Genomic DNA, 21630 nt, shown 5'->3' on the forward strand with positions numbered 1-21630 from the left:
CTCCAGATTCTCACAGGTCCCTCCATCTCTCCTCAGGTGCCAGGCTCAGCAAGCTGCCCTCATTACCTGCCAGTTCCTGACCCTATCTGTCACTAGCTCCTTACCCGGCTGGGTTGGTCTTCTGAATACTTGCTGTTCCCTGGCATGATGCTTTTGCAAAATAAGAAAATCAATAATAATAACAATAACTGCTCGCATCTAGTGAGCATGTGCTCTTCATATCTATTTATTCTCTTACAAATACCTTAACAAATAGGGACGTATTATTATTCTCCTTTTAACTTTGCTTTCTAGAGAAGGAGGCTGGGGCTCAGGGAGATGAGGTGAGTTTTCCCAGGTCTCACAGGAACAGGACTGAAGGAAGGACGCCTTGTTTGCCAGGAGAAACCGAACTTACATACAGGATTTCTGTGGAATACACAGTTCCTGCTTTCTTTTTGTTGACAAAGTCTGAGGTCCTAGGAAAGAGAGGAGAAGAATAGAAATATGAATATGAGTGTGTGTGTGTATTTTGCTTCCCTCACTAAAGTTTTCACAGTCTATATTAATGAGGGCATGATTTTACCTGTTTTGTTCTCTGCCATATCCTCATTGTCTAGATTAGGTGCCTGCTACTGTGGAGCTCTAAAATGTTGTTAGAGAAAGAATAGAAGAAAGAAAAGAAGGAAAGAAGGAAGAAAGAAAAGAAAGGAGGAAAGAAGGAAGGAAGGAAGAAACGAAAGAAGGATAGAAGGAAGGAAGAAAGGAAAGAAGGATAGAAGGGAGAAAGGAAGGAAGGAAGGAAGAAAGGAAAGAAGAAAGGAAGGAAGGAAAGAAGGAAGAAAGGAAGAAAGGCAACAAAGGAAGGAAAGAGAAGGAGAAAGGGTTGGGGGTGGGGAGGAAAGAACAAACGATTGCTTTTCCCTCACTATGGGCTTGAGCCTGTTGCCTCCAAGGATACAGAGCTTTGGTCTTTACCCATAAAGAAAGATTTTGAAGTCACCCCACCCAGTTCTGTTCCCCCACAGTTTAGACAAGATCCTCATGCTCCACTGGCCACACGAGTGCCCTCAGAAGGAGCAGACACAGGTGGAGGGAGCTCCTTGTGACCAGCAGAGAAAACAGGATGGGGCATTGCCTCACTGAGGACCTGTGGGTGGGAAGGAAAGTGCCAACGGCAGCTCTATAAAAGCTCCCTGGCCAGGGGACCTAGGGCAAGCAGTAGTTTCTCCTCCTTCCTCCTGGGAAGGTCCAGGAAAATGGCCCTGGTCCTGGAGATCTTCAGCCTGCTGGCCTCCGTCTGCTGGGTGTCGGCCAATATCTTTGGTAAGTTGTGAGGCCATGGAGCCAGACATGGGGAGGGAGCTCCAGTGTCAGCCAGGCTCTGCCTTGGGCCTTTGAACAGATGCAATCGAATTTAATCTTCACAAATGCCCACAAGTCAGTAATTTGCCTTTTTTTTTTTTTCCCCAGATAAAGAGGCAGATCTAGAGAGAGGCAAACTGAATTACTTGAGGTCACAGAGCTAGTGATTGATGGAGCAGAGATGGGAAATGTGGCTGATCTTCCTAATTCAATTCTAGGTCACCCTCGCCCTGCCATTTTGGCAAACTTTTGGCATTGACCTTGGGTTTTTATCCCCTTAGCTATTCCAAAGTCTGTGTCATCCATAAGAGGTATTTAAGAAGCTATGGAAAAAGAAATCTACTTGTGGAGTGAAATAGCCCTAAGTTCTGTCCTTGGCTCAGCCACTAACCCGTGTGACTTGGGGCAAAGTGCCAAGCTTCTGTTTTTTTGTTTTTTGTTTTTTTTTAATTTAAAAAGTAAACAAATAACACATACCTCATGATGTGGTTGTGATTTCTGGGTAGGATCCTATGTGTTACAAGAGTTCTCAATGGAGAATACGTCATGTACGTTATTAATTAATTTGTATTTCAACGTGTATCTGGAAGGTGCTACATCTGCAGGGCATGGCTTGATAGATTCAAGAACTTCCTTATGGCTCTCTAACTTACTCCAAATAGCCTCACGGGAATTGCAGCAGGGTGGGGGTGGGCGGGGAATGTGTAGTCCCAGCATTGATTTTGGAATCCTTCACTTGCCAGCTAAGTGACTTTGGGCAGACGACTTTCACTGCCTGAGAGTTGGTGTCTCATGAGTGACAAGGATATACTGCCTGTCACCTCTTAGGGGAATGTTGCACATTGAATGAGTTAATGTCATACTGGAAAAAAGTGTGCTTAGCTGCCAAATTTTAAGATAGACTGTCATAGGTAATGATGATAATCCTGGAAAAGCACCCGTGCTTATGAGAGCCCATCTCTCCTGGCAGCCAGTCCACACTCTTCTCTGATGAATCACTTTTCTTTTCCTAGAGTACCAGGTGGATGCCCAGCCCCTTCGTCCCTGTGAGCTGCAGAGGGAAAGGGCCTTTCTGAAGCAAGCAGACTACGTGCCCCAGTGCGCAGAGGACGGCAGCTTCCAGTAAGGCTTATGTCAGCAGCAGCTTATGTCAGTAAGGCTTGGACCTCTCAAGGTCCAAGATGCCATAAACAGCATCTCGTGCTTTCCCCTCTCTTCCCAAGCTCTGCCCTACAACTCCTTTGTGCTTGTGAGGCTTGGTCACTGTCATTTGGAGGTGCCTGCCTTTCAGTTCCCCAAGCTGATCAACACTGGACAATCTGACCACGTGAACCCCAATCCATGCTTCATCCTCCCGCTGCCCTCCCTTCTCTTCCTGACATCACTCTTTCTGTGATGGCTTGAATAAACGACGTGTGTGGGGGTGGGGCAGAGTTGAGGGGGGTGTCAAATGATCTGTGCTTTGGGACCTCTCCCTCCTCCAAGTATCCTCCTGAGAAGCTGGGGTGGTGGAAGCAGAGGCTGCCTTGACTTCCCAGTCCTTAGCTGCCGCTGACCCTGCCCGGACCAGCTCTCTAGGCTGCCTCTGGGCTTCTGGGCCGCTGTCTCCTCACTGAGCTTCGCTCTGAAAGGGGTTTCTCCAGCTGCCCTAATGCAGACTTGGGGCCTGAGACCCTCTCTGTGGTGAGTGTGGTAATAATCTAGACAATTCTTCCCTGCGGAATAGACAGGAATCCATTGCACTGTGCAGGCAATTGAAATTTCCCTGTGCTATTCCAGTCATGTTGAATCAGGGGAACTCCATCTATATGACTGCGTTCTGGGAAACATCTGTGAAACATCCCTCCTTGTCGCTATCTTATGTACACTCTTAATGTGTACTAACCTCCCACCAGTGTACAGAGACGCTTAGATCTCTGGGAATTCTGGAACAGTAAGGAAGGAGTTAAGGAGGAAGTCTCACTTTCCCCAGCCTAATTTATGTTCCCTTTCTCAAGTCTCTTGTTCCAGGCTCTTGCAGTTTCAAACCTGGCCTCTCTTCAGGAGGCTTTGCATACGCTGTTCCCTTTACCTAGAATATCTTTTACTTTCTTATACCTCCGACCATCCTGCAGGTCTCAGTTCAGTCATGATTTCTGAGGAGTCAACTCTATGACCTGGCCTGACCCCACCCATGTGCTTCCCACTATACCCTGCCGGCCCCTGACCCCACTAACATCCCACCCCCAAGTCCCCACTCCCTATCCATACAGTGTGGGCACTGCCTTTACCCTCTGCAGCCTCATAATGACTGAGGACACTTGGTGGATGTGGCTGAAGCCCTGCACTCCAGGGTGGATCACTTGCTTCGGGGCTGGCAGGCTGGACAGGTGGTGAATGAATGGCTGGGGCAGGAGCCAGAGCAGGTGTTAGCCAGGCAGGAAAAGTGGGGCTTTTCCATTCCCAGGTCAGCCACCCTTCTCCACTCCACTCTTTCCCTAATTTATACAAACCAAAACTTGGAAGAATTGAAACGAAGAAGAAAAGTAGCCTCGGTGGGAGCCAGCGTGTGGCTTTGGGGGCCCATCCCAGAGTTACCTGGTCTGTCTCCTCCTCAGGACTGTCCAGTGCCAGAACGACGGCCGCTCCTGCTGGTGTGTGGGTGCCGATGGCAGCGAAGTGCTGGGCAGCAGGCAGCCAGGCCGGCCTGTGGTTTGTAAGTGGGAATGGGGGACATCCCTTGGAGGGACCCTGCTAGGACAACTCACTTCCAGGAATGAGCACTGGGTTTGGGTGGGTGACTGAGCAGGTCCTCCCTCTGGGCTGCTGGCTTCTCCTCTGTGAATAAGAATCATTCCTTGCAAGCCGTGGAAGGCCCTGTTTCCTGCAGGGCCACTGTGAAAGTCCAGTCATTTGTTCAACAAATATCTACCCAGTTCCTCCCATGAGCCAGGCACTGTGCCTGGTGCTGAGAAGACAATGGTGAACAGATATCAACGTCTCCTGAAATCAGAAAGTCACCAGAAAAATACCAAGTGCCTTCTCACCTGTAGTGTGAGGTGTTTCTAAAATTTAAGACTTGGGTCAAAGCTATCCAGTTAAGATAATTATTGTAGTGAGTAATCAAAGAAACACAGTCCCCATTTAAAGCATGTCATAACCCTAAAACAACAGTTAACTTAAGGCAACCACCTCAAAATGAGGAAATTGAACCTAAAACCAAAACTATCCTTTGATGAATTAAAAGCTGTGTTTGGGGCACTGGTTTTATGCATCTAGTGTGGCTGTCATGGGAGCATGCTGACCCCATACTCTCCTGCTGTGTGAGCTTGGCTGAGTCAGGTATCCTCACTGAGCTATGGGTCCTCATCTGTAACATGAATATAGCATCTGCCTTGTATGATGTTGTGAGGACTTAGAACACGTGTAAACACTAGGCACACAGCAGGCATTCAATAGGGGGTGATCGTTGCTAATGTCTCAGTCCATTTGTGTTGCTATAAAGAAATACCTAAGGCTAGATAATTTATAAAGAAAAGAGATGTGTTTGGCTCACAGTTCTGCAGGCTGTGCAGAAGCATGCCACTAGCTTCTGCTGCTAGTGAGGACCTCAGGCTGCTTCTACTCATGGTGGAAGGGGAAGAGGAACCATCTGTGCAGAGATCACGTGATGAGAGAAAGCTAGAGAGACAGAGGGTGGAGGTGCCAGGCTCTTTTTAACATTCAGCTCTTATGGACACTAATAGAGCTGGAACTCACTCACTCCGAGGGAAGGCATTCCTCTATTCATAAGGGATCCACCTCCAGGACTCAGACACCTACCACATTGGGGATCAGATTTCAACATGAGATTTGGAGGGGACAAATGCTGAAACCATTGCAGTTAATGTCACTAACCTTCACTCAGAGTGGTGAAGCAGCTTCCCTAGGGTTACACAGCGAGCCCGGGGAGAAAACTGGACTCAGAAAAGCTCTGCTAATACAAGGCCTGCACTCGATCCCATCTCCCCTCCACAGTACTGTGCTCTGGGGTACCTGACTGATTGATGTGGCACCAGCGAGATCTGCCCTTCCCTAACTCAGTCCACAGGATACTAGCTAGGCCTGTTCTGTGGCTGCCACCCCATCACTGAGTGTCCCTGGGTGTGTCATTACCCTCTCAGCTGTGTCGCTCTGGGGAGGAAGCATGAGTTTTCCTGGCCTCAGTCCCTAGAAATTTCCCTGCAGTTCTATCTAACACTGCTCCTTGTACCCACAGGTCTGTCATTTTGTCAGCTACAGAAACAGCAGATCTTGCTGAGTGGCTACATTAACAGCACAGACACCTCCTACCTCCCTCAGTGTCAGGATTCAGGGGACTACATGCCTGTCCAGTGTGACGTGCAGCAGGTCCAGTGCTGGTGTGTGGATGCAGAGGGGATGGAGGTGTACGGGACCCGCCAGCTGGGGAGGCCAAAGCGATGTGAGTTTCACTGAGCGCCTGCACCCCTAGAGCTGGGAAGGGGCTGAAGCTTTCCTCACTGCGATCCAAAGCGTTTAGGGTTTGCAGCCGAAATGGGCAGAGAACCAGGTCCACAGTAGGGAAAATAAAAGCTTCAAAGGGAAGGTTTTATTATTCTCATATTTCCATATGGTAGACAAGCCATATTTGCTGGCTGATCATTAGAAACATGAGCAGGATTTCATTGAACGTTGTGAGTCTCCTGTTGCAGACCCAAGTCACTGCGTGGGTCTCTAACTGTCACGTGTATAGTGCAAGCACAGCCATGTGCTGCATATGGGTGTTTTGGTCACCAGTGGACCACATACATGATGGTGGTGCCATAAGATTATAATAGAGCTGAAAAATTCCTATTGCCTAGTGATGTAATGATGATACTGACTCCGAGCAGGCTTAGGCTAATGTGTGTGTGTATCTGTTCATTTTTAACAAAAAAAAGTTTAAAAGTAAAACAAAAATTTAAAATGGGGAAAAGTTTATAGAAGAAGGATGTAAGGAAAGAAAATATTTTTGTACAGCTGTACCATGTGTTCCTGTTTTAAGCTAAGTGTTTTAAAGGTGTCCAAAGTTTTAAAAAATTAAAAAATGTATAAAGTAAAAATGTTGCAGTGAGCTAAGGTTAACTTACTATTGAAGAGAGAGAAAAATTATGAACTTAGTGTAGCCTGAGTGCGCAGGGTTGATAAAGTCTACAATAGTGAACAGGAATGTCCTTAGCTTTCACATTCACTCACTGACTCACCCAGAGCAACTGCCGGTCCTGCAAGCTCCGTTCATGCTAAGTACCCCATACAAGTGCACTATTCTTTATCTTTTATACTGTATTTGTACTGTACCATTTCTATGCTTAGGGATGTCTAGATACACAAATGCCATTGTCTTACAATTGCCTACAGTATTCATTACAATTACATGCTGTACAGGTTTGTAGCCTAGGAGCACTAGGCTAGACCGTACAGCCCAGGTGTGCCGTAGGCAAGCCATCCAGGGCTGCAGAAGTGCACTCTATGAGGTTTACACAACGAGGAAACTGCCGAACGACGCATGTCTCAGAGCTCGTCCCACTGCTAAGGGACACATGACTGTATATGCTGCTCAACTGCGGAAACATGGGTCTGCTCGTACATAAGAATTTTTTTTTTCATGAAAATGTTTAGGTCCAAGGAGCTGTGAAATAAGAAATCGTCGTCTTCTCCACGGGGTGGGAGACAAGTCACCACCCCAGTGTTCAGCAGAGGGAGAGTTTATGCCTGTCCAGTGCAAATTTGTCAACACCACAGACATGATGATTTTTGATCTGGTCCACAGCTACAACAGGTAAGGGGAGCCGGGGTGTGCCTGTCACTGGGCCATCACCTGCCGAAGCCCACACTCACCTTGAGCTGGGGGCCTCCATGTGTCATGCGTGCAGCATGATAAGGAATTAAGAGCCACCTCATTCTCATGAGCCGTGCTGGGCATGTAAAGTGCCACGGCATTTTTTAACAAGGCAAACTGGCAATCGGTATTTAATGAAAAATAGATGTGGCCTCTGGCCAATGAAATGTAAAACATCAGAATGTGAAGGCATATGGGCTAGGGTGCCTACTGCATCATTTTTCATTGTAGCAGGAAACTGGGAATAAAGTGGTCATCAAAAGGTGGCTGGCTGAATAAATGTGAATCTGCCATAACTATTTATGTAGCCATTAAAAAGACTGCATTAGAGCTGCTAGAACATTTGACCTGGAGAGGAGGCCACAGTATATTGTGATAATACAATACAAGATACAAAGCACAGAAAATATAATATGCTTTAATTTTTAAAGAACAAATAAGCAAAAAGATTCTTTATACATGCTTATATGACTATATTACTATGCAGGTCTCTGCACAAGACTATGTGAGCACAGAGTATGAGGAAGGAGCATACAGTACATGGTCATCCCAGGCTGCTTTAGGGCCAGGGCTGCTCTGCAGAAGAAAGAGTAGGCAGAAGGCTGGGTGCAGTAGCTCACATCTGTAATCCCAGAACTTTGGGAGGCCGAGGTGGGCGCATCATGAGGTCAGGGGTTCGAGACCAGCCTGGCCAATATGGTGAAACACCGTCCCTACTAAAACGGATACAAAAATTAGCCGGGCGTGGTGGTGCGCACCTGTAGTCCCAGCTACTCAGGAGGTTGAGGCAGGAGAATCACTTGAACCCGGGAGGCAGAGGTTGCAGTGAGTCGAGATTGTGCCACTGCACTCTAGCCTAGGTGACAGAGTAAGACTCTGTCTCAAAAGAAAAAAATAAAATAAAATAAAACATAAATAAATAAAGAGGAGGCAGAAAGGGGATCTGCAGAAAAGGAAAAAAGGCAACATTCCCAAAAGCATGGATATCATTATATTTGTGAATTTTTGTAAACTGTGTGTATATGTGCACTTATGAATAACTTTAAAAATGTAAATAACGATATAAACAGAGAGAGGAATTACAGATCTTGATCCAAATAACCAGGGTAGCTTCTGGTCATCCACGGTGGCCACTTGTTTATTGTAAAGGGTTCATGCAGACTTCAGATGTAATTGAACCATTTGGATTAAAAAGAAAAATGAATACTAGTCTGCAAAGACTGATATGAATTCTCTTGGAGAACTTGAGCCTCTCTGTGGCTGGCTTCCAAAACAACCAGTTTCTTTCCCTGTGTGAGGGAGGAAATTCTCATGGGCTGTGCCAGGAGGAATCTCAGACTAGCAGCCTGTGTGCCGAACTGTCCCTTAGGCAGACTTTGTTGGAACTGCATCATATCTTAAAAACTGGAAACTTCTATTAGGTTATACCACATGAAATTTTCATTTTTGTAGGTTAAAAAGTAGTTGAACATGAGCAGTTTCATATGTTCAACCTAAAACACACAATTCTGAATTCCTGATTTTAAAGAACAAGGGTGGGAAGCTGCACACACGCACTCACTGGTGGCATCAAGACACTGGCTCTGCTGCTCTTTTTACACCAAGGACACGCCCTTCTGTGCTCCAGGTCCCTCCGTGCTCTGTTGCCACACCCTGCCTACCTCATCCATTTATATGAGCTGCCTGGTCCTGCCTTCTGCCTGGTCCTGTCTTCTGCCTTTGCCACTGCTTAGCACAGTGACCTGGCCGCTTACTCTCTCAGAGCCTCAGTGTTCCCATCCATCAAATGGAGGACAATGCCCTGCTCATTACATCATAGTGAAGATTCGATGAGGCCTCACCTATGAAACCATGGGTGCAAATTTACAAAGTTGGAAATTACTATACTTCCGTAGGGAATTCTCATGCATCAGCCAGCTTCAGCAAACATAGGTTAGATTTTTTCCCTCCAAACCTGGCCTGCCTGCGAGCACATATAAATCTCAAACAGCCAGTTTTACTGATGCTCATTGCTGCAAACCAACGTATTCTCAGTTCAAGATCACCTGACTGCTTACTATATATAGGGAATTTTATATCCTTTAACCTACCTTAATACTTACAGAAATAATTAGATAATTATTGTCCCTACTATAAAAATGATTACTGAAACACAGAGGTAAATGAACTCACGCTAATAAGCTTAGGTGCTAGAACTGTCTGGCTCCTTTTAGTATCCCACATAATGTAACTCATCTCTGTTCCCCCAGTGCATGGCATAGAGCCTTGCATGCAGCAGGTCTGGAATCTGTGCTTAAGCAACTGGTGAATGATCCGAGGGTGGGTGCCACATTGAGGTTGAGGTACAATTCACAGCCATTTCCACAAGAGGGCAGTCGAGTTAAATGCAAAAGTTCAGAACTAAGCATCCTTTGTTTAAAAGAAACACAAAAATTTACTCCTGAAATGGGATCCTTTTCATTTTGTAAGCAAGCATGTCTCTGAGCAAATTCTGGTATTGAAAGGTCATGGGAAGGGTTGAGTGGTTGGTTACTGGAAGCCCAGCTGTAATCAGGGATTTTCCGACACTTAAGTAGACCTGGGCAATCGCTGGCCCAGTGACTCCTCTGGGCACAGTGGAAGGAGCCTTGGAGGCCATACAGAGGGCCTAAGCTTAGCAACTCAGGTTTCCAGGTAAAATACGAGACGGCAAGTTATGTTTGAATTTCAGATAGCAAAGAGTAATTTATTTTTTTTCAATGTAAGTATGTTTCAATATTGCAGCAAGCATTTGAAGTCTGGGGTTGGGGAGGGGTATACCATAATCACCATCAGACTTGGATTTCTGAAAGAATGGAATGGTGAGGGGAGAGCAGAGTGTGTGCAAGGAGACAACCCTCCGAGTTTGGAGGCTACTGCACTAGTCCAGGCAAGAAACAATATTGACATAGAGCAAGCGTCGGAGAGGACAGCCGAGAGATGGGGTGAGACTGGAGGGATATTTACCAGATGGAACCCACAGAATTTGATGAAGGAATTGATATGGAGGTGAGGGTCGGGGGGAGTAAAGAATGACTCCTAAGTCTGGTTTCTGGATGGATTATTGAGGATAAATTTGAAAAGGAAAAGCCACAAGCTTTGTTTTGGAATATTGAATCTAAGGGGATTTTTGGGGAAAATTCAAATGGAGAAGTGACAGAACGCAATTACTTCCCTGGGGCTACCAGAAGGCTGGAATCCTGTGGGCAGCTCATTCACTGACCTGTTGCTGTGAGTTATTTTTGTGCCAGGTGATGGTTTGCACTTGAATTTGGCAATGGTGTTTGCCCATCTGAAGTAGGTCCTTTTGCCCTTCAAGAAGGCCACTGCTTACAATATCTGTTTGGCTGGAAAATTTTAAAGAACCATGTTGTAATGGGGAGCAAGCTTCACTGGTCCTTCTGACTCATGCCCCATCTTTCACATTGCACTAGCCCAACCATTAACTGTGGACACACATTCTGACCAAGCAGATTATAAGTAAAGGTCTTAAGAGCCTTCAAGCATGGCTAATGCCATTATCAAAGCCTTAATGATCTGAGTTAATTGACTTCTTTATTAACCCTTGTCCTTAATGACTAAACACACTCAAACTTCTTAGCAACCAGTCTAACTTCAAATGTCTTAGCCACCCATACTACCCAGATTGCCCAGTGGGAAGAAGGACCAGATGTGTCTTAATATATGGTAAAGGGGCATTGTAACCAGAATGTGGAAGGTACTGTATGGAGAAATCCTCACTGTGGAACCACCAGATCACCCTCACTACAGACACCTGCGGTGGTTGGCTATGCATCAGGTGCTCTGCTAGGCTATGGCCCCCTCTTATTTTATTTTATTTATTTATTTATTTTTTTGAGACAGAGTCTCACTTTGTCACCCAGGCTGGATTGCAGTGGTTTTTAGTAGAGATGGGGTTCACTATGTTGGTCAGGCTGGTCTTGAACTCCTGACCTCAAGTAATCCACCCATCTCGCCTCCCAAAGTGCTGGGATTACAGGTGTGAACTGCCGCACCCGGTACGGCGTCTTCTTTTAAGGAGCACCCTCCCTAGTGCAGGAGAGAATGAAATGCATGGCTCATTTGTGAGTCAGTGTTTAGATTTCTAAATAACTGCCTGTGGGAGACGTTAGAGAATCTGACTGAGCCCGGAGGCAGGAATCGTACTCTGAAAATGAACAAGACCAGATGCCCAGTGGAGACCAGAATTTCGCATTCCTCTGAGCTTTGGTTGTAATTTCTCCGTCTAGGCTGGCCATAATCTGAGCATAAACTCAGAAATGCCACCCCTTGCCTCTCCGCTAGCATTTGCTTTCTTGAGGATTCTTCTGTGGCTACCTGAGATTTTGCTTTTTATTCAACAAAAGGCAAATGCCCTTTTCCACTGGATTGTGGGCACAGAGAAAATTCGGAAGATCCTGAGCTTGAACTCATTGGTGACTGCACGGCAGGGCTCCTGAAAGACTGCTTTGTTGGAGTGGTAGTCCAAAATATATGTTACTTTTTAATTTTTAAATATTATGTAGATTTTATCTTACTCCTTTCTTCTGATATGCCCAAAACAGGATAAAAATGGAAATTAGAGGGAATCATGAGGAAGACAAAATAAAAGTAGAAAATCAGAATAAGGCAAGGCAAAGATTGGCCCACATCACTCATTCTACAAAGTCATAACAAACGTGAGGGGCTGCATATTTGACTCTGAGCTCCCTGTAACCAAAGAAAAGAAAAAATAGCCTAAGTTACTTGGTTTCTACCGGATAAAAATAAGAGTTTCTCAGGGATCACAATGTTTTCTTCCATTGATGATGGAGGGAACTTGGTTCCTCAGATCCTCAGGTCCCCATGAAGGGGAGAACACCATATGCCACAGGGGACCATCGGACTTGACAATGTCCTGCTGCTGAAGGACCAGTGGTTTCCAAAGTCCAGTGCCTATAAAAAGCATCTTCAGGGCCAGCGTGCTGGCTCACGCATGTAATCCCAGCACTTTGGGAGGCCAGGGTGGGCAGATCACGAGGTCAGGAGGTCAACGCTATCCTGGCTAACATGGTGAAACCCTGTCTCTACCAAAAATATAAAAAATTAGCTGGGTGTGGTGGCGGGTGCCTGTAGTCCCAGCTACTTGGGAGGCTGAGGCAGGAGAATCGCTTGAACCTGGGAGGCAGAGGTTGCAGTGAGCTGAGATCACGCCACTGCACTCCAGCCTGGCGACAGAGCCAGACTCTGTCTCAAAAAAAAAAAGCATCTTCAGGTGCTGTATTTCAGAGACTGCGAATCTTGGGTCCTGGCGTTCTCTACCAGACTTGTACCTCCCTCGCTGACTACCAATATCTCTATTTTCCTTGCTGCCCACACCTGTGGTTCTGTCTCCCACCTTGAAGTTGGAGGCATGTAAACGACCCTTCTAGATATGTTTTTCCCTCCTCTGTTGTCTCCTGGTCAAATCACCATTCACGGCTTTAGAATCCCACTCAAACTCACCTCCTTTGGGGGCATTCTTTGGTCCAGCTAGCCCAAGGCTAGCGATGGAGCCAGACTGTCCAGCTTTCATCTGGGCTTTGGGTTCGGTCTCAGTAGTTTGACTTCTTTTGGTTGATGTGGGGCAGGAGATCTAATAAGGAGGAGGCTAAAAGTATGACAGAGTCCCTGTTCCCTGATGACAGTAAATCACTAATGACAGTAGCAGAATAATAGTTAAACAATCTTCATGGTGCTAATTATTATTTTGGAGAAGGAGTCCAAAATGCATAGATGATGATATCATTTCAGAAGTCAGCCACAGAATCAAATTGTATCAAATGAAATTGTGGGCACACGGGAAACTGGGAAGATTCAGAACTTGAAGTCACTGGTGATTGCAGGACAGGGCCCCCAAAGGACTATGCTCTATTGGAGAGGTAGTCTTTGGCCACCTGCTGTCATTGGAAGGCCTTTGGAAATGGACTTGGGATTCTTGGTCCCTGGTGTTGGCTGGATGATCTTGACCCAGTCACATCATCACGCAGAATCCCAGTTTTCTCATTTGGGAAATGGAGATTTTTAAAGGGTTGTGAGAATTAAATGAGACAAATATGGAGAGTGTTCGTTCTGATTGTTCATACATATAACCTGTGATTATTTTATGAATAGTAATTAATAGCAACAATCATATTAGCTCTTCTCACTACATACAGAATTAGCAAGAAGGGATTAAAGATGGCAGCACAGGGTGTCTGTCCTAGAGGTCAGCAAAGAACAGTCCTAGAGAGCGCAGATGGCAGTAGCGGGCCTTAGGGTGGTCTTACAGGGAGGGTGGGAGGACCCTCTCCAGAGCTGAAGATAGGGTGATCTCCAATATGCGAGAACAGGAATATCAAGAGTGAGGTCCATGAAAAAAACACTGGTAGGTCCAGGTACTGGGCAGTTTATTAGACCAGAAACCCCCAGAGAGGGGCTCTGACCATAAAGTCGTAGGATGAAGATGGCTCAAAGACCCTGGAGGTCATGTCTGCCATGAACCAGGACGTTGAGGTGGGTCTCTGGGTTGAATTAGCCGAGCATGGAACTAGAGTGATTTAAACTTGGGCCTCACACTGGAATGTGTTTCAGAATCCACCTCGGGCCAGCACTTGTGTCATCAACATCTATGAGATGCCAGGAAGAGCGAGGTGCTGGGCATATGGAGCAGTGTCAGACAGAGTCACATGCCTTGCAGGGTAGGGTGTAGGACAAAAGCCAGGTGCAGCCAAAAACACACTGAATAATACCACTGGCAGAGATAGGCAGCATGTAGTGGGTAAGAGCAGGATTTAAATCTCAGTTTCCACTGCTAGTTCAAGACAGTGGCCCATACACCTCATCTTCTTAATCTTTAAAAGGGGGATTAAAATGTACCACCTTCCTTTTAGGAATGTTAGGTGGATTAAATGAATCAATGTGTATTAAAACATTTTGTAGGTAGTCTTTTACAAAGTTGTGCTCAATAAATGGAAGCTGTTATTATACTGTTATTAGTACGTTTAAAATTGAATTATCCTAGGCTCTAAAGAATGAACTTTTATTATATACCCCCTACCTCCCTATCAGTGGCAACTAAGCAAAGTGAGTTTTTAATTTTTGTTATGCAACACACTTACTGTAACATTCTGTTTAACACGCATACACAGAATAATAGATTAATAGCATGGAAAAAAACTCATCCATAATCCTATGGTGCATTTATAGCTTTTGTTTTGCATATCCATTTCCATTCAAATTAAGTAATAGTTATTAACTTGAATGGAAATTCAAAGTCAGGCTCTGAGCAATTACTACACCATACATTGCCTTCCAATACTGGTTCAGTTGTACAGTTGTAATTGCAATACATGTATATGGCATTTTATAATCTAACCTTTTTACATAATGTTATACACACTTCCTTTTGGCTAGAGTTTATAAGCATTGTCCTCAATCATAGCATTTTATTACATTTAGGGCATTTACTATAATTTACTTCTTAATTTTCTACTATTGGACATTAAGATTCTTTGCAATATTTTGCTAGAATAGATTGCACAGCAATTGGCCTATCAGTGTACAGAGCTGCTGCTTCTGTTAACTTATTGTTGGGAGATATATTTCAGACACAGGTGGAAACACATTATGCTTGGACCGCATATATAAGTTATGTGGTTATATAGGGCCTGAAAACAAATCTCTAAATGTTATAAAAGATGAACAGTTCCTCTTTGGTTGCTAAATCATTGCACAGGGTTAGAACTTCTCAATACGGCTTTGTATACCTTACCTTTCTATTACTTCTAAGACAGGGAATCCAGCTGATGAGCTCGTTAGAACAATTGCCAGGCCAGATGTGATTAGGGAATCTCTTTCCTCACTTTATGGAAAGAGATGCATAGCCCTTGTTAGTGATGCTGTATTGATTTGTGCTTTTTTCAACTGTGGGACTGGATACATTTCCTTCTTAAGAATTTCCTGTGGTGGCAGCTGGCTTCTTTTCAAGCTTTTGAAAAGTTGTAAAGGGGCCTGAAGTCATTTGATCTCCCAAAATGAGATCATCTCCAATGTACCATATGTTTGTAAAGTAGACTTGGCCTTTAGTCTCGAGAGCTGTATTCCAGGAAAGGAGCCAGTTAATGCGATCTTCCTTGACTGCTTTCTGCCTGGCCCTATGAGACAAATGCATGGGCATAAATTGGTCAAATGCCATAAGCGAGGAAAATGGCTAATTAGTAGACGACAGCTATGTACAGCTTTATTTTACAAGGTCCAGCCTGGTTCCAGCCAGGTTAAACTAATTTGTAAAGGAAATGCATTTGCTGCAGGAAACATGAAGCAACTGTCATGCCATAAGAAAGCAGACATTCCTTTTCACTAGGCGTGGACTTGGCCACATTTATTTCTACAGGAAGAGATTGTGATGACTTGCCTTTATGAATGGTGACCATAAATCTCATTCTCTCCAAGGTTTCCAGATGCATTTGTGACCTTCAGTTCCTTCCAGAGGAGATTCCCTGAGGTGTCCGGGTACTGCCACTGTGCTGACAGCCAAGGGCGGGAACTGGCTGAGACAGGTGAGTGACACCCCTCAGGTGATCTGAAGGGAGGGAGTGTGATTCCTTAGGTCTGAGAGCCTGCCTAGCATTGCTTGTAAAGCACAGCTAGAGTGTCTGCCTCACCCCTGCCAGGCTGCTGTGGCACTGAGGAGGACACAACCTCAGCAAACTGTCATCTTGCAGTATGGTGAATGCAGCTGCTGCTGGCCTACATAGTGCCTTTGTGCACACTGGAAAGAAGTGCCCCGCTCTGGGCAGATGCAGCCCCAAAACTGGCGAGTGGAGCACAGGATGGATTTAATCTTTTATTCTATAAGCACTGCTCCTTTATTCTATGAACAACTTGCACAACCATCCACAGCAGCCCTGACTTTGGAAACTGTTAAAGTGTTGTTCAGACTTATTGCCTAATGATGCTGGTGAAGGCTCTCTCTCAATATCTGTTTGCACAACAAGGTCAGAGCTTCCTTTCTGAATGAGACCATCCCTGAAAGTCTTGCTGTCTTTGCTCAGGTTTGGAGCTATTACTGGATGAAATTTATGATACCATTTTTGCTGGTCTGGACCTTCCTTCCACCTTCACCGAAACCACCCTGTACCGGATACTGCAGAGACGGTTCCTCGCAGTTCAATCAGTCATCTCTGGCAGATTCCGATGTAAGTAATAAGCTGCCAACAGTGTGTGTGTTTCCATTAAGGGGATGCCTCTTGGGTTTCAAAGTCGCTATGGTCTGTGTGGCTGCTCCAGCAAAGTGAGGGCAGAGATGAAAAGAATCATTAAGAGTAAGCAGCAGTGCATGCTGTGAAGACACCAAACATTGTTGACACTGTCTTCTCCTTTACTGTGTGGATTTCCTCTAGGCCCCACAAAATGTGAAGTGGAGCGGTTTACAGCAACCAGCTTTGGTCACCCCTATGTTCCAAGCTGCCGCCGAAATGGAGACTATCAGGCGGTACAGTGCCAGACGGAAGGGCCCTGCTGGTGCGTGGATGTCCAGGGGAAGGAAATCCATGGAACCCGGCAGCAAGGGGAGCCGCCATCTTGTGGTGGGTTTCCTCTGGGGGTTTCCTCTTTTGGCCTCGGATCCTATTACTTAAGTGGTCCTCCAGACCAAGTTCTCTGGAGCCCATTAATTCAACTGCCTTCTGGTGTGCCCCACTCGCCTTTCAAGCTCAACCTGTCTGAAAACTAGTTTATCATCATTAACTTCCAACATGTTTCTCGTCTTGTGTCAGACGTCGTTGCTTTTTCAGGGAGCTCAGGGACTATTAGGGGGCTCATAGGTGAAGAAAAATAAAAGAGAATTGAGTTCCCATGTGCCATGAGACAGGAGCATGCACGTAACTAAAGGAGCATGGTGAGACGGGCATTCGATCTTGCAGCAGGTATGGGAAGGAGGCATTTAGGAAAGATGCATGGAAGAGGCCACACTTCATCAGAATCTTCTAAGAAGATGTTTCTTGAAGGAGGGGAGTAAGGAAAAATGTTCTCTATGTGGAGAGCAGGAGAAGCAAAATTAGAAGGACAGAATAATAGGCATCGATATGCTAATGATCATCTAGTCTGCAAGAAGGATAGAGAAAAAAATTGCTGGAGTGTGAATAGGGTGGTGCTTCAGACTCTGAAGAAAGGCAGGGGTAAGACAATGAGGTCTTTGTTATCCTAACAAAGGCTTGGGGGCTTCATCCTGGAGGTCAGGTGAAGACAGTGAAACGTTTTAAATTGGACAGTATCATCGTGGGTTTTGCATATAAGGCAAAGAAATTCTGGAGGAGAGACTCAAAGAAGCAGTAGTCCGGAGGCAACTGGGCCAATTAGAAGGTCATTGCCATGTTCCAGAGATGATGGGGTCTGTATTGATTTTCTAGGGCTATGGTAATAAATTACCACAAAGTGGGCATCTGAGAGCAACTGAAATGTATTGTGTCTATTCTGGAGGTTTGAAGTCCAAAATCAGGGTGTCAGCGGGGCTGTGCTCCCTCTGAAAACTCTAGGGGAGGATCCTTTCTTTCCTCTTCCTAGCTTGTAGTGGTATCAGCAATCTGTGCATTCTTTGGTTTAGGGCAGCATGACTGTAGTCTTGGCTTCCATTGCCACATGGCTATCTTCCCTCTGTGTCTGTCTGCGAGTCTTCTCCTCTTCTTACAAGGAGACCAGTCATGTTGGGTTAAGGCTCCACCTGATCCAGTCAGGCATCATCTTAACTAATCCCATCGACAGTGACCCTTCTGCCAAATAAGGTCACATTCTGTGGTTCTGGTAAGAGCATGAATTTTGAGGTACACTATTCAACCCAGTATGGAGCTATCATTAAAGCAGAAACAGTGGGAGACGGTGAAAACTCTTAGTAGGCATTCCAGGCAGACCCCATTTTCTCTTCCTGGTGAAATTTTGAAGGATGTTATGATGAGGAAGGGCAGAATCAGGAGCATTCCTAAGCTTCCAATTTGGGGAAGCTGGGTAGATTTTAAAAGATTAGGAATAGTGATACACCAATGAAGGGGTTTTTTATAGCTTCTATATATGTATATTAACATTCATTCAATAATTCCTGTTAAATCATTCCATTTGTCCAACTTAACCTTTTGAATATTCTTCATGATGTGTGGTTATATTCTATCTGCTAAATGTGAGAATGTCGAAAAAGAAAATTTGGAGACACTTTGTTGAAGGCATTTGCAATCACATTTCATTTCTACTAAAACCTAGAGAATGTTGTGCCGTCCAACTTCCAGGTGGAAATGAAGAACTATGGTTTTCTAAATTGAAGACCATAAATGGCTCTATCAAGTGCATAGATGGATCATATATTTTCACTTTTTCTCTCTGGTATATCAGGTCCTATTTCTGTGAAAACAAATGCCACATGGAAACAGTAATTGAATTTCCTTGCTTTGGTAACACTACATAACAAATGGATGGAAAGGGTAAGCTCTTAATTTGGCAGAAGACTAAGCAAAGCAGTAAACTTTATTTCTGCCATACCTTCCTGTAATATCCATTAAAAGAGGACATGGCCTTGCTGAGGGATGTTACGTGCTCTGATGCTGCCAGTCTCTCCCCTCCCACCACATTTTCCAGTTCTTTCTCTGTTGCTTGGTTACAGAAGGAAATTGGCTGACTTTCTTTTTGGCTTTTGTGTGAATCAAGAGGAAAAACATATTTTAAAAGTTGAGGGCGGGGTGGTTAAAAGGTAAGAGTTATGATTTTATGGAGAAAAATGGAGCTTACTTATATCCACCTATGTAACTGAGACAGCCCCTTGGTGTTTGAATTTTACATGTTTTTTCTCTTATTGTGGCTGGAGTCAGCCTAGGATGTTCAGATAGAATGACTTGACCATGCAAAGAGTTGGCTGAGTTGATCACTGTTAAATTAATAATTTCGAGGAAAGGTCAAGAAGCCCAGAAGAATGTTCTAAGTGTGTACACTGGGTGGGCATTATTGTTTTCTATTATAGGAAGTATTATCTTTCCTATATTATAATATATATTACAATATAGGAAAATGTTACTTCTTATAGGAACCACTAACAGCATTTCAGATATGATTCTTGCCCTCAAGGAGACCATAGCTAGCCTAGACAAGACTACCCCCAAGGAGGAGTTAGCCACACTAAAAGCACATAGTGAGGCATTAAAGTCCATTGAGAATTCCAGCGAGAGAATGCATGCTGGAAGACATCATTTCATTAAATACACATAGAAATGTGTTGGTGTACTAGTTTCCTAGGGCTGCCATGACAAATCACTACAAACCAGGTGGCTTAAAACAACAGAAATTTATTCCCTCCTAGTTCTGGAGGCCAGAAGTCTGGAATCATGCTCTCCCTGAAGGTTCTATGGCAGAATTCTTCCTTGCCCCTTCCTGGTTTCTGGTGGTTGCTGGCAATCCCTGGTGTCTTTGGCTTGTGACTGCCTCCCTCCAATCTGTGCCTCTGTCTTCACACAGCTTTCTTCCCTGTGTGCATCTTTGTGTCTTCACATGACCTTCTTATAAGGACACCAGTCATTGGTTTTAGAGCCCACCCTAATCCAGTATAACATCATCTTAACTTGGTGACATCTGCAAAGACCCTATTTCTAAATCACATTCTGTGATACAGGTTCCCTGTAGACATGAACATCATGTCTGTGCATGGAGGGGACACTATTCACCCGAGTACAGTTGGCAAGTGAGGTCAGATTTTCAGAAAGTGAGCCAGTATTTACAAGACTTGCCTTAGAAGGGATCAACCTCTAGTGAGAGCTAGGGGAGTGGTCATGCCACCTGGAATAGTCACTCCTCCAAAATGACCCCACAGAGGTAGCTCAGGGGAAAGGAAAAAATAAAACAACACAGAGAAGAAAGTGGTTTCAAACGTAGGTGTCCTTGATTGAATGTTCTGGCATCTTACCACCTGAAAGATCTGAGGAGCTGTCTCAGGATTGCTCATGACATTAAAACCTTTTCTCCCATTTCACTTTGTCTCATGCAGCTGAAGGCAGATCTTGTGCCTCCAAAAGGCAGCAGGCCTTGTCCAGACTCTACTTTGGGACCTCAGGCTACTTCAGCCAGCACGACCTGTTCTCTTCCCCGGAGAAAAGATGGGCCTCTCCGAGAGTAGCCAGATTTGCCACATCCTGCCCACCCACAATCAAAGAGCTCTTTGTGGACTCTGGGCTCCTCCGCCCAATGGTGGAAGGACAGAGCCAACAGTTTTCTGTCTCAGAAAGTCTTCTCAAAGAAGCCATCCGAGCGATTTTTCCCTCCCGAGGGCTGGCTCGTCTTGCCCTTCAGTTTACCACCAACCCAAAGAGGCTCCAGCAAAACCTTTTTGGAGGGAAATTTTTGGTGAATCTTGGCCAGTTTAACTTGTCTGGAGCCCTTGGCACAAGAGGCACATTTAACTTCAGTCAATTTTTCCAGCAACTTGGTCTTGCAAGCTTCTCGAATGGAGGGAGACTAGAAGATTTGGCCAAGCCAGTCTCGGTGGGATTAGATTCAAATTCTTCTACAGGAACCCCTGAAGCCGCTAAGAAGGATGTTGCTATGAATAAGCCAATTGTGGGCAGCTTTGGCTTTGAAATTAACCTACAGGAGAACCAAAATGCCCTCAAATTCCTTGCTTCTCTCCTGGAGCTTCCAGAATTCCTTCTTTTCTTGCAACATGCTATCTCTGTGCCAGAAGATGTGGCAAGAGATTTAGGTGATGTGATGGAAACGGTGCTCAGGTCCCAGACCTGTGAGCAGACACCTGAAAGGCTATTTGTCCCATCATGCACGACAGAAGGAAGCTATGAAGATGTCCAATGCTTTGCCGGAGAGTGCTGGTGTGTGGATTCCTGGGGCAAAGAGCTTCCCAGCTCAAGAGTGAGAGGTGGACAGCCGAGGTGCCCCACAGACTGTGAAAAGCAAAGGGCTCGCATGCAAAGCCTCATGGGCAGCCAGCCTGCTGGCTCCAGCTTGTTTGTCCCTGCTTGTACTAGTGAGGGATATTTCCTGCCTGTCCAGTGCTACAACTCAGAGTGTTACTGTGTTGATGCTGAGGGTCAGGCCATTCCTGGAACTCGAAGTGCAATGGGGAAGCCCAAGAAATGTAAGTCTGTGGGTATTCAATCTGCAGGTTCCCTGAGTCTCTCTTTAGGCCCTGACCTAATGCAGTACAGCAATAGAAATCCACTCCTAGCCAATGCTTACACTTCAGTTAAAGATGAAATTGACTGCTTATATTAAAAATGATCCCAGAATGCCTAGATAATATTAATCAGACCTAGGAGTAAATAAGGAGATTTCTTTGGCCTTAAAGAACTGCCACATTTCTGCAGTGCTGATCACCAACTGATTTCAATGGTGCTGATTTAGTCATGGGGCAATGCCTATCTAGATAT

At 45.1% G+C, this 21630-nt stretch overlaps 1 protein-coding gene across 1 annotated transcript in view; it reads left to right on the forward strand.

The window, feature by feature from the left end:
* The first annotated feature begins 1084 nt into the window (after positions 1–1084).
* Positions 1085–21630, forward strand: part of TG (thyroglobulin) — a 273399-nt gene continuing 252853 nt past the window's right edge. Inside the window, exons 1-9 of the mRNA XM_008001584.3 lie at positions 1085–1305; positions 2358–2466; positions 3942–4039; positions 5582–5785; positions 6982–7141; positions 15671–15777; positions 16273–16416; positions 16621–16806; positions 20238–21338. Coding sequence (XP_007999775.3) covers positions 1239–1305; positions 2358–2466; positions 3942–4039; positions 5582–5785; positions 6982–7141; positions 15671–15777; positions 16273–16416; positions 16621–16806; positions 20238–21338 — 2176 coding nt within the window. The 5' untranslated portion in view covers positions 1085–1238. The remainder of the gene's footprint in view (positions 1306–2357; positions 2467–3941; positions 4040–5581; positions 5786–6981; positions 7142–15670; positions 15778–16272; positions 16417–16620; positions 16807–20237; positions 21339–21630) is intronic.

Source organism: Chlorocebus sabaeus, chromosome 8, assembly GCF_047675955.1.
Source record: "Chlorocebus sabaeus isolate Y175 chromosome 8, mChlSab1.0.hap1, whole genome shotgun sequence".
Lineage (NCBI taxonomy): Eukaryota > Metazoa > Chordata > Mammalia > Primates > Cercopithecidae > Chlorocebus > Chlorocebus sabaeus.